At 46.5% G+C, this 18,063-nt stretch overlaps 1 protein-coding gene across 2 annotated transcripts in view; it reads right to left on the bottom strand.

The window, feature by feature from the left end:
• The window catches only part of IFT172 (intraflagellar transport 172), a 1,218,930-nt gene that overhangs the window by 1,060,589 nt on the left and 140,278 nt on the right, over positions 1 to 18,063 (bottom strand). For both annotated transcript variants that reach the window (XM_069605452.1, XM_069605451.1), the window contains exons 2-5: positions 13,152 to 13,295; positions 9,141 to 9,253; positions 8,260 to 8,299; positions 6,041 to 6,106 (exon numbers count right to left, since the gene is read on the bottom strand). In XM_069605452.1, coding sequence (XP_069461553.1) covers positions 6,041 to 6,106; positions 8,260 to 8,299; positions 9,141 to 9,253; positions 13,152 to 13,271 — 339 coding nt within the window. In that variant the 5' untranslated portion in view covers positions 13,272 to 13,295. The remainder of the gene's footprint in view (positions 1 to 6,040; positions 6,107 to 8,259; positions 8,300 to 9,140; positions 9,254 to 13,151; positions 13,296 to 18,063) is intronic.

Genomic DNA, 18,063 nt, shown 5'->3' with positions numbered 1-18,063 from the left:
GGAAAAGACATTCATCTCTGACACTGGCCACAATGGCACAACAACACCGCCCGGATGAACTCGGCTGACCTGCCAGGCCCAGCCCAAACCACGAGGCTGACCAGTGACGTCCTCCAGCCAAGGCCAACCACATCGCAGCAGCACCTATAGTTAGTCATCGCCACCCAATCCCATTGAATTTGTGCCCCTTATAGTATGTAGGCACTGATGACGTTTTTTGTAAATATATACGCCTGTCTTTACTATTGTCAGACAGAGCGCTCTCGGAGTTTGCAGAGTTCTTTGCATGCCCTATTCTGATTGATAAACTCCCATTTAAGCTCACCCGCACTCTGTCTTGGCTTTATTCCCGACTTGGGAGAGTCCGTCATTGTCTCTCATTGCGGGGAGGATCGTGCTGGCTGGGGACGCTTGCCTTCAGCTGCTTGGTCCTTGGTGTCAAAGAGACCTAGGTTGACGTCCCCCAGGAGGATGGACTTCAAGGGTTTTTTGAGGTTGCCAGAGAGGAGGTGGGCAATAGACAAGGTGAATAGCAATACTGCAGTGTGGAGAGAGGTTGATTTTGACTTGGAGGTAGTCACTGTTGTTCATGGATTTCTCAATGTTTCTGATGGAGAGGCAGTCTTTGGGGATAAGTGCTATGCCTCCACCTTTAGATGGGCAATCTTGTCTGGTGATGAAGTAACCATGAGGCGATGCAAGAGAGAGCGCAGGACCTGAGGCTTGATGTAGCCAAGTTTCGGTGATCATGAGTAGATCAAGGTCGTAGGTGGTAATGATGTCATGGATGTCTAGAGCGTGGGCGTTAATGGACCTTGCGTTGATCATGGCGCATTTGAGTTGAGGTTCTGTGGTGGATGGATGAGGGACGATGGGAGGAGTAGGTGTGGTAGTGGAAATCACATTTGGCATAGTAGCAGTACATTTAGAGGTAAAAGATTGTTGCATTGCAGGTTTAGCATTGGGCATGCAACCGGTGGGAGGCGGAGTGAGGCACAGGCAGGCTGCTCAAAAGGGTGAAAAACAGTGCGCCCATCTTAGAAGGCCAGGAAACAGTAGCACAAAGTGGACACAAAATGTATAAAGTCCGAAAATCCCACTCATTAACTTCAAGGCAGGGCAGAGGAATTCAAATCATGCAAGCATCAGGCTGCCTGCACTTAAAAGCAGCAGATTCCAGTTGAAATGGGGAAATTCGGCCAACGTTGCAATGTAATTTACAATTACAATGGGTTTACCCCTGTGTTGCGCGTGCTCGGCAAAGATGAAAGTGAACAGGGATAAAGTTGCAGGAGCCCCGGGAGCGTGGCTTCGTCCACATTGCTGAAGAGAAGGCTGGAGAAAGAACGTTACCAGGGGTAAGTAACTTGTTCTTCAAAGGGATTGTGTCCTCCCACGTATTCCTCATCTTTGATAGACTCCCAAAGCAGTGTTAGGTTTTGGAGGAGGGAGTATGAATTTTCAGACTTGAGATTTGTCATGGATTGAATGTAGGACAGCTTACCCAAATCCTCCTTCCTGGCCAGAGGATGAATCCAGACATTAATGTTTAGTAAATGTGTGAATTGTAGGCAGCACAAATGTCTTTTATAGGCACCCCACTTTGCAAAGCAGAAGATGTTGCCATGCCCCTTGTGGAATGAGTTCTCAGGCCTTCTGGGGGATCTTTTCCTGGCAAATCTGTAGCATTCTGTGATAGCAAGAATCATCCATCTGGACAAAGTTTGTTTTGTAACTGGAAGACCCAGTTTGTGTGCAGTGTACCCAATGAAAAGCTGGTCATCTTGGATCATTTTGCCCATTTGTGAAACTTAAAATATTTCAGCACAAGATTAAGATCCCAAATCGGTACTTGAAAAGGTGTAGGAGGGTAGTGATCCCTTTAAGAAATTGTATGATTAACAGCATCTTGAAATAAGATACCTCATCCAATGTGCACTTTAAGATTGAAAGCGCTACCAAATACCCTTTTATTGTTCCAATCTGGAACCCAGATTTGCTAAATGTAACAAAAAGGACAACACCATAGGTGCATTGCACTGAAAAAGGGTCCACGTCGTTTTCCCTACACCAGCTGCAGAATTTATTCCAATGGCAGCGGTACAAGGATTTCATTGCTGGCCGAAAGCAAAATCTCCACCATCTGGGAGGAACCAATCTTTATATCTCAATCCCTCAGAAACCATGCTTGAAGGTTGAGTGTCTTGACCTCTGGATGGACAATCCAACCCTCCTCTCAAGAGAGAGGGTCCTCTCTTTGCGGAAGATGCATTGGAGGGCAGATGGACATGTCCAGAATGTAAGGGTACCATGTCCTCCTGACCGAATCCCAAGCAATTAAGATCATGGATTTCCTGAACTTTCACAACCTTCTGATCAATATATCGATTGTAGAGACTCGCACATAGCCTCCCTACCGTCTCCTATAAGTCAGGAAGTCGTCTCTCTCTTCCTCTTCGGGAATCTTGTCAGCCGCCATAGCTACACAGTCCCAAAGGATGAGTGTTTTGCTAAGGCGCAAGTGGAGTTTGCTGACTTGAGAGCCATGCTCCCAGCAGAAAATACCTTACGGGCCCAAGTATCAAAACGCTCATCGTCCCCGTCTGGTGGGATGGTTGGGTAAGCAGCCTGTATGGAAGTAGACGTTGCTGCCTGAAATACCAGGCTCGCTGATATTGGGTGCTTTGGCAGATAGCTGGGGTAGCTACTTGTGGGCCTGTACTTCTTGGTGGGGTTCTTATTCACTGCTGGACTTGATTCCGGAAGCTCCCAATTTGCCATAACCATTTTTGAAGTGCGATATGAAACGGTGGACCTTTATCAACAATGTCTGTCAGGTTGTCTTGCTTGAATGGTGGAGCAGGTTGCCCACTCCAGAAAATCTATAACTCTGGTCATAAGGTGTCTATAAAAGGCATCTGCATGGTCTGCCGGGTCTGGCTTGCCAAAAGTTCAGCTGATGTGTCAACACCACCAGCAGATTGAAGATTCTCATATAAATCCTTCAACCTGGACTCCTCTGAAATGAGTGTTTGCAGGGAGTTAGGTGTGCCAAACTCCAACACAAATAGTGGAGTGTCATGGTCCGATGGCTCATACTCCTCATAAATGGAGGATAAAGACTTGAAAAAATCCTTCTTTGGCAAAGGCTTGTAGGATTTTGGAACTGGTTTAGTGGGCAAAGGAGTTGATGGCTTCGACCCTGATGGCATTGATGGCTCCGACACCAACGACGCAGACGGCCTTGATGGCGTCAACTGTTTTGACGATTTCTTAGTCAATTTTGGCATTGACGGAGCCCTTTGAAGGGCTTGACCCTCGACTCAATGGAGTCTTTGTCAATTTTCCGTTGTATCAAGACCTCAGGGTTTCTCGAGGGGTTACCCGTCTACATTCCGGGCTCCAGGGCGCCCAGGATTTAGCCTTAGCATTTTCCTTGTCGGCTTTTGATGGCACGACAGGAGCATGGCCTTTCTTTCTTTCTCTTTCAAGGGGGTTGGGGCCTCCTTCTCGAACATTTTTAGCATTTCCTTCCCAAATTCTTCCCACTCGGCTGGAGTGGAGGATTTGGTTGGCCAGATTAACATTCTTTGCAGAGAGGAATCGATCAAGACGCAGAAGGTGATCTATAATGCCTTTTCTTTGCCTTTCTCCCAAGAGGGCGAGGAATGGTGCGTCCCGCTCCTGGAGCAAGAATGCTTTTTTGATCTCTTCCTACGAGGAGTCACCTCTCGACAGGTCAGACGACCTTTTGTTCGATGGAGTCATCGAAGGGGATTTAGTAGGGGGCCTACCCGCCCCTAATTTTTCTTTACGCTCTTTCAGAGCCTTACCAGTCACGGACTGACAGGACCTACAGTCCGCTGTCCTTTGCTCCACGCCAAGGCACCACAGACACACACAATGAGGGTCCGTGAGGGACATCGTGGCACTGCAGTTGTGGCATTTTTTGAACCCGGTCTTCGAGGTTGATGGTGTCGAAGGCGAAGCCATTGTACTAGAGCAAGGTTGTCCAACATACGGCCCGCGGGCCACATTGCGGCCCTCCAAGCCATTTCATGTGGCTCGCTATGCAAAGCAAGTCTGTCCCTGAGGTCACTTCCTATATTTGGGCACCCCCCGGGAAATTCATAAGTCGGCTCCCCTGCCCGATTTATTTATCAGTTCAATGTTTGTCGGGTCCGTGGACACGATTCATTTATTTATTTCTGCAATGTTGGGTCCGACAAATAAACCGGGCCCTGGCAGAGGACTTTTACTACCTCAGGTGCCCCCTGGAATTGGATTACGCTTCTTTCATTACCACAGAAGTAATGAATGTGTATTACAGAGATAAGCTGGCATGTGTATTGGGAATACTGCACATGCTCAGGCAGCATCAATCATGCTTTGTAGAGGACAATGCTGACCTAAATTGCAAACAGCCAGCATAGACATGTTGCTAAAGAGGCATATTTTGGGCACAACCAGCATGCCAATGTGTTACATCAGTGACAGTGCTGTCTTACACTGTGGACACATTGATCATTAAAATGTGTTGTGTTCTACAATGTTCTTGTCTGCTGTTGGTGACATGGAATTTAGAACTGATTGTAAACGTATGGCTTTTTGGTCACTTTTCCTGCTGTAAAATGCACAATTTCAGCCCCATATTTGGAAAATAATCTTGGAGGGTGGACCCCCCCCAAACCCTCCCTAGATCGTTATAGCTCCCTCACTACGCTCGGTCGCCCCCACTATTTCAGAGAAATATCAACACATACACTGGAAGAAATCACAAGAAACTAACCTTTGATCACTGCCCGACACCAAAAGCTATCTTTGGGACTGCATGGTTATGCCTGTGATGCAATTGTGTCAAAGGTCACACACCATCGCTTTTGAATATACTGCTTTGGGTGAGGGTGTTCACTTTTGGCTCGCCGGCCCACCGGGGGACAAAAAGTGAATGCTTCGGACCCACATTCAAAAAGGTTGGACAAGCCTGTACTAGAATATCAAAGTTTTCTCACAAAAAAACCAAAGCGTGCCATATTTCTTGAAGCGTTAGCTATCATGGAAAAACGGAACTCAAACTAACGGGCACTGCTTGTGCTAAATATACTGACGATGATGTTGACTCCGAGATGGAAGCCCTCGAAGGACACTGAGTGGACCGCATCGACGCACTGTGCCCTCTGACGAAAGAATAATTCCAAAGCAGCTGAAGCTGGAAGGGAAGATCTCAAAAGATGAGGAATATGTGGGAGGACACAATCCATTCGAAAAGGCCCTTGCATACTGCCTTTTGTTTCACATTTAACCAAACATGGGCAACTAGGTCAGGCCATATTGGTTTAAACAACGTACTCTGCAGTAATGTTTGTACAAAAACTACAATCAAGTAAAACTGCTACTAACCAACTTATATCTAGTTCTATGCATTTACTCTCACAGGATGAAACAGGGTACATTGGTCTTTAAGAGCACATCAATTTCTTCCCCGATGTAGCTTCAAATTGGGACTCAACAGGGGCAAGTCGGGAAATCAGTCAGGATTAATGCACAAATCACAAGGGCCCATTTACAGTTTCACAGCTCAAGACTTTCAGCCCAACATTTTGTCCGGCTGACGAAGAGGATTCATAGAATGCAGTACTGTATCTAAAATTGAAGGAGATATGATGTTCCTCCCACATGAAAGCTATTTACACGATACGATGGTGAGCATAATGAAATATTGTGCATAAAATATTAAAATCAAAACAACCACCAAATTCACTAGTATATGATAAAACATCTTTAAATGGTTGCACATCAGCTTCAGGATAAAAAGACAAATATAACCCAACAAAAGAAAGGGTAAAACTGACACAACATGGGGTCTCGGATTCAGCACATGAGCAAACCCTCATCACAATCACCATCTGCCATCACATTCTTAGCTTCTATTCTTACTGTGCAGCAGCAAGAAGCATCACAGGAGATATGTATTGCAGTCAACAAGTCTTAGGTTATGCTTGATGGCACTGAGAAGTTGGTAAACAAAATCAAACTGTACCTTTCCTTCTGCGAGTCCGAAAACAATTGCATTCTCACCAGGCCACAGTAAGCAGGTGACTGCGCTCTGCAGAGGAGTAGTAGAGAAAACATTAACAGCATGGATACTAGGAGCCTCCATAAACTAATACAGCACTCGCCGCCCTGTCCTCACACAACACGCATCGCACAAACAAGCACTCACGCTCTCAATGCATCTTCCAATGTGAATGCCCAGTCTTGCAACTTCCCCACACCTCTAAAGTAACCCACACGCAGGCAATGGGCTCCCGCTTGCTTAACCCCAACAGCAGCAAAACCTTACCGCATAGTGCACACAAAGCACAAATGCACGCAGGCAATGGGCTACCGCTTGCTTAACCCCAACAGCAGCAAAACCTTACCGCATAGCGCACACAAAGCACAAATGCACGCAGGCAATGGGCTCCCGCTTGCTTAACCCCAACAGCAGCAAAACCTTACCGCATAGCGCACATAAAGCACAAATGCACGCAGGCAATGGGCTCCCGCTTGCTTAACCCCAACAGCAGCAAAACCTTACCGCATAGTGCACACAAAGCACAAATGCACGCAGGCAATGGGCTCCCGCTTGCTTAACCCCAACAGCAGCAAAACCTTACCGCATAGTGCACACAAAGCACAAATGCACGCAGGCAATGGGCTCCCGCTTGCTTAACCCCAACAGCAGCAAAACCTTACCGCATAGCGCACATAAAGCACAAATGCACGCAGGCAATGGGCTCCCGCTTGCTTAACCCCAACAGCAGCAAAACCTTACCGCATAGTGCACACAAAGCACAAATGCACGCAGGCAATGGGCTCCCGCTTGCTTAACCCCAACAGCAGCAAAACCTTACCGCATAGTGCACACAAAGCACAAATGCACGCAGGCAATGGGCTCCCGCTTGCTTAACCCCAACAGCAGCAAAACCTTACCGCATAGTGCACACAAAGCACAAATGCACGCAGGCAATGGGCTCCCGCTTGCTTAACCCCAACAGCAGCAAAACCTTACCGCATAGCGCACACAAAGCACAAATGCAGGCAGGCAATGGGCTCCTGCTTGCTTAACCCCAACAGCAGCAAAACCTTACCGCATAGTGCACACAAAGCACAAATGCATGCAGGCAATGGGTAACGCTCAACCTGGCTTGCGCAGGTGATCTAATAGCAGCCACTGTTCTGACCCCACCTTTGTACGTGCAGGACAATAAGTGTCAAGAGACAACACAAATAGCTTTAACAGGACAGGACCCCTGTAACAAAAGATATGAACCATTGCAAAAATCGAATTTAAGACCATACAAAGTCTGTGGCAAAAATGCCTGACAGGGATGAGAGACGATGCCTATAGTAAACACTTGATACTCAGCACGGTCATGTAGCAATCCCCTATGAAGTTGGTCTTGGTAGCAACATTCTCAGACCGGACCATGCAGATAGAATTCTGCAGAGCACGGCAGTACTACATTTTGAACCAATCAAGGTGGCTTTAGCACACCCAGAAACGCGATTTAGAACAGAACAGTGAAGAGAAGGGTCTCTCACAGTGAGTAAAAGAGTAGAAACAGATCTGAAATGAACAAAGGAGAACATCAGAAAGCGATGCTGAGAGTAATTGAGAGTTTAGCGCAATGCAGGACAATGATGCCATGAATGCGTCAGAGGTCTTGGAGCAGTTCAATAAGAAAACCATATGACATAGCAGCTGCAGAGGCAGGAAGGAGTAGAATATTGTGTGATCCTCACATACTGAATACCAAATCCATGTACCCATTACTGCCAAGACAAGAGTGGCAAGGGTCGCATGAGTGCAGTCAATAGATGTGTGCACGCTGCAGGGTCACAATGTCCATACGTATATGTTATATCGCAAGTATGCGATATCTACTGTAAGGCAGAGGAAGCAGGTTATGTGAGTTGCAAAGTGGCCCTAAAGCACAGCACTTTCCCGACAAAACAAGGCTCAGGATGATGTTGACGCGCACATGCATTATATCCCAGGCACAGCTTGTTTTACGGATCCACTTAGGCCTCCCCTGGCCCAACTGACATACAGAGACAGGTAACAGACATTCAGTCGGGATATTCACTAGGGAATGATGCAGGAGTATGGAAAGACAAGAAAACTACCGCCTCCAAACTGTATTGAAGGAAGTTACATGAGAGTACCAGCAGCTCAGATAGCCTCAACATGGCTTTACTACGGCTTTGACTTACCGTCTGTATGAACTTGTTGCAGATCACCTTTTTGTCCCCCCTTAAAAAGAAAGATCACAGACGAAATATTCAATGTTTTTCCACTGTTTGTGTACAAAGAGAATATTTTGCAGTGCCACAGTACAGGGAACAATGCAGCCGGAGATTCAAACCATCAAAACAAACATTGGCTGCAGTACAAAAGCAGTGTGTAACAGTGACAGCTTCCGGTGTCCGTACGTCGGTGACGGTCTCGGCCATAGCAGTGAGTTAGTGCTACTGCTTCAGTTATCACACGCCCATCTATTCTCAACGGGTCAGTTTTACTCTGTCACATCAGATAGGCTTCACTATCCTCCATTAGTTGGTGGTCCTCGTTCAGGTTTGACACACTCTATCCTCAGTGAGTTAGGTTATTCCTTCAGTCAAGCAGGCTCGGGCAACCTCAATGTATTCCTTTTACACTCTCATGGTTTTGGCGGGCGCTGCCTTGACTGGTTAAACATAGTTGGTTATATCTAACAAGGAGATGGCTTTACACTGGACGCGCCAGGGATGTGTCTCGGGAGGATAGCTCAGGGGCTACATGCTCGCCTTGGAAGCAAGACGACACGGAGCAACACAGGTTCTATCCCTGGGTCCGCCCTATAATACCAAAAGGTTTTAAGCGCCCTATAAATAACCTATCATATCATATCATAGCTTTTTGATGTGATTAATTTGTTTTCTAGGGAACTTCAAGTGTGCCATGTTAGTGTTCATTTGGGGCTGCTTGTGAGATCGCATATGTTGGTTATGACTTCAGAGCCCTGTTCACCTGAAGTTTGTTATCTGATATGTGCTTTCCTGATGGGTAGAGAATACATGCTAATCAGAGCTCAGATCACTGCTGAGTAACTCACCATTCCTCCCCGATCTTGTACACGTAGATGATGTTGTCCGTCTGTCCAATAGCAATCTTGGTGGAGTCTGGTGAGAATGCCATGCCTTTGACCATGTAGCTCTTCTTGCCATACTGCAATGAACAGAACATTATTAAGAGGGAAATTATGAATTGAACTATGGTAACCTGGGGCTTAGCTAGGGAAAAGGATGAGCCAAGAATCAGTATTTTGTATTCTGAGCAGCCTTCACCCTAATACGATTTTCTGACAACACATTTTAATAACTTCTTTTTTTCTAGGTAGGTTGTGTGATTCATTGAGAAAAATCCTAGTGTGGTTTCAAAAGTAATGGTCTTGTGTGCAAAATCTTACACAGAAGCACCAGCTCAGAGCGCTTTTGGTTCAAAATAGAGCAGACTGTAACCTAGGAGAAAGAAAGCCCTGCCAATCAACTGTCTGTTCTTTTGAAACAATAAAGTCCAAGGCTTTGTAGGCTAGAACCATGCCCTTAGCTCTTCCACCTTTGCAGACTTGATAAAGGCAGTTTGATTACATCCCCGAATACAGCACAAAGAATATGGCCCTTGAGTTTTGCAACAAGTCCTTTCTGAAAGGAACCCACAATCTGTGGTGCACTGACAGCCAACAATCCAGAGAAACCGTCTGGGTCTACAAAACACCAAATATAGTTGTCATTTCAGAAACTAATAGATGGGCAGCTTCCGTTGTAGCAGACACTGATACTTCATATTAAGATGGCTGTATCCCCTCTGTCTTGTGTTCAAGAGTTGACTGCCGGGAGCCTTCCCCTGGCACCAGGGACAATCCAGGGAACATGCACTTCTGTACTTCCTACACTGCAAAGAGATTAGTGACAAGGGGTGTCTCCTAAAGAGGAGCAATACAGGGCCGATCAATCTCCACATCACTCATACTGTGTCGTGTTAAAGACACTCAGACCCTCTGGATCCTCTTGGGCCAAGACGCAATCTATGGCATCAGAATCCCTGCATCGTGTACTCTCTGATGTGCATTTAAGCTTAGATTACACCAAGCTTTCTCATGCACAAACACAAAGATGGCCCTATTATTTTTCTTTACTGCTGCCTTTGTTACAACAGAATGAGTGACCATATGCTTCTGATATGGGTCACAAATCAGTGTATAACAACGTCCACCAAACTATATCTTGTACTATGCCATAAACAGCAAAGGCGATGAAGAGAAGGTGTAGAATGACTCATAACCCCTGAAACATCCTCTGGCCTTCTTCCATTCTATCGTGTTTAGCTTCTGTGCGCCATTACAGACAGGATGTAATGTGAGAAACTCAAGGTGACCAAAAGAAAGACAGACACAAGTGATCACAGTTCAAGGGTGTTTATTGAACAATGAAAATGGTATGCGGTTTGGAAAAACGCCTAATCTAAACCTAAATCAAAGATGGGGACAGGGATCGACCATAAAATAAAAATAAAGCAGTCCTAGTGGCGTCAAGTCAAATAATAAAGGGGCCTATACTAAGAAACCTATTGCCAAACCTCATAACTACTACAGAAAAGGGTGTGGGATAGTTCTCAAGAAAAGAAAGAAGTGTTCTCAAAGAATAAATCAGGAGGCGGTGGCCTGGGTCTTCCTTCCCCCCGTTTTGAGCATGTGGTAAGGTGGATTTGGTGGAGCACAATAGCATCTCAGACTTCTACAGCACGAGACGACAGTTCCAATGACCGTTCTCAGATCTGTCAATGGCCATGTCTCGTTTCCTTAGAAAGTCTCTTGCCTTCGGGACCTGAAGTGTTCAAACAACAAAAGGAACAGTTCCTTTAACAAATGAAAGTTCGTTCCACAGTTCAACTTGTGTGACGACATCACCCCTCGGTCCCCCTCTTCTGGGCTGACCCCTTTTGATTACCAAACTACGAGTGAAAGCTTAACTCATTGGATCTCCCTCCTTCGGGCTTGGACCTTTTCACCTGCTAGCGCTTGGGTGACTACATCACCCCTGGATCTCCCTCGTTCGGGCTGGGATCCTTCTCTGTACTCTGTACTATTTTACTGGATTTACTTCCCTTAATTTCTTTTCAATACTCAAATCAAAGTATTTGGGATGTACAGGGCTTTTGCTCGACCCTCACGTATGACCACTTTGCATTCCTATGGCTGGCCTTCCTATGGCCTTCTGGTTTCTGTAGTTTCTCATTATGGGGCTCGACCAGAGTCTCATAAATTGATTCGGTTTCCATCCGTCGCTGAACTCCACTTCACACTTCTACAGTTCACTTAAAGTTCATCACTATTTGCTTAAGAAATTGCCACTTTGTGATTCTCACTCAACACCTCCCGGCTTCTCTCGATTCTCCCTCGACTCACTGGGTATGCTCAATCGCTTGGCGTTCTGTTCCTTTGTGGAGTCAAGGCTGGTATCGCGGGAGCTTCCCTCGCCCCTGCTTATCAGCATAAGCTTGTCCTGTGTACCGCTCTCATCTGCTGCAGGACACTTGCGCTATTGTTTGCGGTCTTAGGCTCCCCTCGACAAAGGTTCCACAGACCTTGGAGTAAAAGGGCAAGGTTCTTTCTCTCCTCGCCTCCCTCTCGTTTCCGGCCACCTTTCTCCTTCGTCTGAACTGCCGCCTTAGTTTAGCTTTCTCATTGTGCAGTCTTTGGCTTTGCCGTTCTTGCCTTGCTCGTACTGTGCTTTCTGGCTCCACCTTTTATCCCGGTGGGGAAAGGAAAGGGTCGTCAGGTTTGTGTGTAGTTCAAATTAATTGCCTGACTTTACATGACCCTTGGGTTGGGACCTGTGAGGTAAATAGGCTTAACATTACAAGTCAGTTTTGGTTATAAAACAGTATTCGTGTAACAAAAGGGGGGTTTTGGAGTATCAGTGTATCCTACGGGATGGGATAGAGAAGGTTGGTGCAATGAACGAGAGTGACCGGGGGTGTAAAACAGAACAGAAGCGACCGTGAAATAAACCAGGGGAATTATGGGAATTGCAGTATATTACCTGAGCAGGGTGGGTTTGTAGAAGAGAATAATCAGAGGGACGGGATTGGTAGGGTTTGCAGAGTAAGCGGGAATAGCTGGGGTCATGACATGTCCAAAGGGGATTGTGGGAATCGTAGCATGTTACCTGAACAGGTGAGGGTTGCAGGAAAGAACAATCAACAGGATAGGAAGAAGAATGCTCGGGAGTATTAGGATAATGATCCCGATGACAGGGTTTTTGGGATAGACGGTTTCTGAACCTAACAGGGTTTGAGATCCTAGGGGATTGTTTCTGCCTGGAGGGTTTATTGGGTTTGGAGAGGAGAGATTTACTTGGAGGAGGTGAGGCATGTGTAGTGTAGCCTATACACGTCTCAGAGATCTTATACCCTTCTCCTTCCTCGGCATGATACCGCGTCTCACCTGGGACAATCCCCTGCAATAAACCGCAGGCCCCTCACCCAGGTGACCTGCCCTCGCTTGTCCACCCCCAGGGTTGGGATCTTTGAGCTCCAGCCCTCCCCTGGCCAACTGAATAAGGGTTTCCCGAGGTCTACCAGGGAGAATACCCTCATGTTTCTCACAATAACCATATCCAAATCAGCTGGGGCCCTGCCACCATAGGGCATATAGCTGAGCCCAAAATACCATGCAGTGTCCCCACTGCACGGGAACACAAGAAACCCCAGCCATGTAATAGCGTTACTAGGCACTGCCATTTAGATGCCGCTTGGTGTTGTGAGAACAGGTAGCAAAGAATCCACGACTGGGCATACCGGCTGCACTGAGGGAAGTTTACTGTAATGGCACAGAGGAACAAAAAGTCATGGAATGGAAGCTGTTCACAAAGGAATTTCCACTGCTTTTGATGAGTTAAAGCCTTTCTGTCCATCACTTTTTAGTGTTATTTCACGTTAACCCAGCCTGGTGAGTTACCCAAGTAACTACTACTGGATCCATTTGGTTAGATTGTTAAAAGAGTGACCGTTTAATTCATATGTATTATGTTCACCGGCACATAGTAGCGAGCCAGTGCCTTACCTTGGAATCTGCAGGTTTGGTCGAAAACTTATCCCGCCGCTCTCCTTGCTCATCATATAGAAGGACCACTCTGTCCACTGTGCAGACAGCAAACTTGGCATTGTTTTGAGACCAGGCCATGCAAGTCACCTTTGCCGCACCATCCTGGAATAAAGCAAAATACAACTTGTCACAGTGGAATGTGTGTTTTTTTTTGTTTTTTTTATGTACAGGTGCTTTGGGATTTGGACCCAAGAAGCTGGATCAGTGGATGGCCATGAAAGTGTGGTCGGAGGATTGTCAGTATCTCAACAATTCTGGAAGTGAGCAGTGGAGTTTATTTTCTGAAATGGTTTTAAAAGCTGCTCTTGGATTCTTGAGGCTATATTTTGAACTCTCAAGGATGGGGGTTTCATTTTTGTTTTTATCACCAGAGAATCGTGCTAACGTGCTCAATAACTTGCTTTTTTTGGTTTGGAGAAACTGCATATTTTTATGGCATTCTTAATTCTCAACAATGTTTGCATTTTTCATGCGATCTGCTGCTGATTACTCATTGTGTCGTTGCATTCTAGTAAAATCCAGAATTTGCGTTCTAGCAAATTCAAAACCTGTGCTTGTGCTACTCACCTCCTTCGAGAGGTAAGGTAGTGCTGTAACACATAGCTGTTTTTATTAACAAACGCATTGGTTCTCTGTAAGTTGTAAGGGGTCAGAAATGCAAGATGGACAAGTAGATACAGTTTTCTCACAAGTAGCCATTTTAATAAATAAGGGTTAGATAAGCAGCTTGCTTTCCCTAACCTAACAAGGTTTTCCCTACCTGTCAAACTAAGACTAAAGGAAAACGCTAATATCAAAAGGTATCTGTCCCTCACACTTATACATACAACAAAATCATACAGGGATCATACTGCTGTTTAAACTCAATATAATAACAATCATATTCAAACAAACTTTGTAAACATGTATACTTGTAACCAGGGTCGGATCTGTTAGGCAGAAACATGTGCAGTTCCCTCTGGGACCACTGCAAAAGATTTAAGAGTACAGGTGTTTGGCAGTAAACCCACTTGGTAGCAGTCTGTACCACACAGATTCACTTGGTAGCTGTGGCTGAGCAGTCAGACTTCTCTCAAGAAGAGTTAGGCAGTATACAGAGTATTCACAATAGGTCAGAAGAACACCGTAGAACAAGTAAACACTGACCAGAGCTTGGTGTAAAAGAGATATAATTATTTATTTAAAACCACATCTAGTAAAACACACAGGCACTAAGGTTAAGCAGTTAAAAAACACGGTCACTAAAAGATATGCACTCCCTTAAGAGAATATTAGACAAGTCTTAAGTAAAGCCCCACTTATTTTCAGACAGTGGTGAGCGCTTAACGCAGATGGCACTCTAATAATTCGTTTTAAAAAGGGAGAGAAGAGCAGAGTATAATTTGAAACAGATCCCAACACTTTCACAAGAACACAACAAGAGGGGAAGGCAAAGTAAAACCGTGAAGTTAGAGTTCAGAAGGCCGGATCCACTTTAAGAGGATCAGAAGGAAATGTGTCCAAGGTCACACCGTTGCAGTGCACAAAAGTCTTGAAAAGGTTCAAAAAGAGTTGGACCAAAGAAAGGGACCAGTTAGATGGCCAAGGCGGCCAGCCCAGTCCAGAAGGTTAAGGGATTATTATTACCTTGTAGCAATCTTTAGAAAGGGAGGCCTGGCGGACACGGTACCTTAAAGTGGTGAGAATACTCCAGCGGGGGCAGTTAGTTGTTCCTGGCAGCGGATGCAAGTCGGTGCTTCGTCTGGGGGAAGAGAGGATCTCGTCGGGGAGGAAGACAGGAGTCCGTTGCACTGCCAGGGAAGAAACCAGCCGCAGAGTTCTCAGGTAAAAGGAGCGGTCCTGTTATTCGCGGTCCAGTGGTAAGTGGCTATCCGGTTGCCGGGGTGCTTGGCATGGGCAATTTGACCACAAGACGTCCTGGGATGCGAGGAAAAGAGGGTAAACTGGTTGTGCCCACCAGTCAGGGGAAGAAGCCTCTCCAGCCGGGTGATCTTCTCGGTCGTCGGGAAGTGGTGAGTCGGTTCCGCAGGGCTCCACCGGTGGTGTCGTCGTGGTAGGTCGGCTCAGCTTCTCCCTCGTCGGATTCTCAGGTCCTGTGGCGACTTCTGAAGTTCCAGTCCCCAAAGCCCTGCTTTTATTCAGCACACCCCCATTCGCTCAGCCTATCTGTCAATCAAACATGCTAAGTGGTGAGCCCACTTGGGCCAATCACACAAGAGTGCGACTTGAGTTAACAAGGTAACTCGGTCCAGGGTGCCTAAACTCCCCCCCCCAAGCCCCCTGTGGTACCCAGACAGAGTGGCACCACTTTTGGAGGCTTCTGTGGAGAAGCCCGCCAAAAAGTGGAACAAAGGGCTCGACTTGGTTTGGAGTCACAGAAGAGAACACAAACGTCATTTTAGAATCGAGTCCTGGCAAAAAATACCAACCGGCGAATTAATATTAATTAAATAAACCGCCGGTCTGTTCGAGGCTATGAAATTAAATAATTAAAGTTGGTAGCCTCGAACAATGGGAAAATCCCATAGGGATATATTCGCGGTTGAATATAAAAAGTAGTATCCACTGCCACCAGCCAAAACTCGATCAGGGGGGACGGAGACGTGCCCCCTCGACTAACAGACCCCGGGGCAATCGAATTGCCCGACCAGTACGTCCACAATATGATGGTTTGTACCGGTTTCTGTTAATAATTTGGGACTAGTAAAGCCAATGGTGACTTTACATGCCCTGGGAGACAGTAGTCAGTCCCAGGGTATGGAGTCTATGGTGGGGTGTCACTATGACACCCCTGTGTCACTGCACAGAGGGTGCTGTGTAACACACATAGTAAAAACACATGAGACCCCATAGCCCATAAAACACATTAACAGTCAAAGGAACACCATAAATCATGTCCAAGAGTGAGAGAAAAAGAGTCTCACTCTTGGCAGGAGGAAAGAAACAACCTCCAGAAATCCAGCAAAGCTGCTGGGGGACTCACTAGGTTAGGAAATTCAGCCTAAAGAGAGAATTCTTCAGGATCCCCTTGCCCAGGATTAAGTTAGGATATTTCAAACCAAAGTTCAAAACAAGAAAGTTATGTTCATTCCATAAGTCTTTCACTTGGCACTTGGAGTGTCTTATTACTAAACAGGATTTATCACTCTTCAAAATGATGGTCAAAGTTTCCACAAGCTCTTGCTTGATAAACCAAAAAGACGTTGTCTTCACACTTCGCCAGTGTTAAAATGGATTCCTGAACTCTGTCCTAGAGGGGCAGAGGTTCAGAAGGCCAGCCTAGTTTCTTGGAACAGGGTAACCTCTGGACAAGCCAGACCAATCAGGGTAGCGATGGCGGCGGTCAAGACTAGGTCTCAACAGGGGTGAGAGTGAATGAAAGCACGCAATGAGCACACAAAGCAAGGACGCTTACAAATTACTGCAAGCAGGTGTTATATTAAAAATATAGACACATTTATTACAAGGCCTTTGTAACATTGACCATAGTAAAGAATCACGGTAAAACTCAAGTAAACCAACACATCACAATGAAATACAATATATATATACAATTACCGAAGGGTCTAAAGAGTTTGAAGCACGAAATATGCAGACCACCTAGATGGGGAGGAAAACAGGCAGTGCAAGTAATCGTTAGACCCAGTTCGCCTTCAAAGGCCACCTAACTAGAAGGAAGTCCGAGCCCTACGAAGAGTGGAACCTTGTGCTCAAAAGTACCTGCACATGCTGGTGCCAACGGGCCAAGGGGAGTCTCTTCAAGGAAATCAGGCAGTTCAGAGCGGTGAACAAAGGAGGGCGAACAGATCTCCGCTACTCAAGCGCGGCCTCCACTTGCAGGCAGAAGCAGAGCACAAGTGCGTAAAAGGCGTGCTGTTTAACACAGCGAGGAAAAGCTATAGGCTACTGCAGGAGGGCGACCGGTTCCAAGCGTTGCTACTCACCGGTCAACGATGCAGGCAGACCCAGGCTTCTACGCGTCAGTTTCAGTGCTGGCAGGATCAGATACGAGCAGGGGACGTCTCGGCATCGTGTAGATTCCATGGCAGCAGAAGTTAGAGTTGAGGATGTCCCAAACGCAGTGAACCCGCACAGTTTGTTACCACAGCAGGGCAACGAAGCGGCTGTGTGTATTTCAGCCCAATGTACACTTCTCACTTCAGACCTGGGAATGCAAAGTGTACGAATCGTTTGAGAGTGTCAAGGACTCGGAATACAGCAGCAACCTGACGGCAGTGACAGAGCAAGACTCCTGGGTAAGCTGGTCAGTCCACTGGCTGGCCCAGAGACGCTTCCGAAGGCTTACGTGCAGGAGATGATGAAGATGCCGAGAATAGTTGTTCCCACTATTCCAAAGGGTCGAAGTACCAGTACAGGCCTTCTCGTTCGATCAGAGGCAGAATGGTTTCACAGGGCGACAGCAGTGCAGAGGAGCAGTCCTTCAGCGGGTCACCAGTGATTCCTCGGTTCAGCCTCTTAGTTGAAGGATACTTGGCTCCTGTATCCGTCGTTCGTGAAAACTCAGGAGATCGACATGGTAGTGGTGTTTCCAGCCTCCTCTTATCCAGAGTTCCCTTCGCGCCAAAAAGGAGAGGACCCAATGGGAGATCTGCTCACAAAACACTCACACCATACGTGGACCTATCACGGCATTCAAGACACACTAGACTCTCTGGCACCCAGGATGTGTATTGGGACCAGACATCCAAGCCCACATCCTGGAGGCACACACAAGGCATGCAGAAGCCCGCGAAAGCATCTGTGTTTCGCAGAAAAGTACATGCCCAAATAAGGATGGCCCTGGGTCGGCTCAAACTGGGGAAGGTGAAGGGGCAAGACGGTCAACGGACAGGTCAAAGAACCTCGTGGC

The sequence above is a fragment of the Ambystoma mexicanum genome, chromosome 4p (genome assembly GCF_040938575.1).
Source record: "Ambystoma mexicanum isolate Mex_15411 chromosome 4p, UKY_AmexF1_1, whole genome shotgun sequence".
NCBI lineage: Eukaryota > Metazoa > Chordata > Amphibia > Caudata > Ambystomatidae > Ambystoma > Ambystoma mexicanum.
Note: the sequence above shows the minus strand (reverse complement) of the source record. Positions and strands in the feature narration are given on the sequence as shown.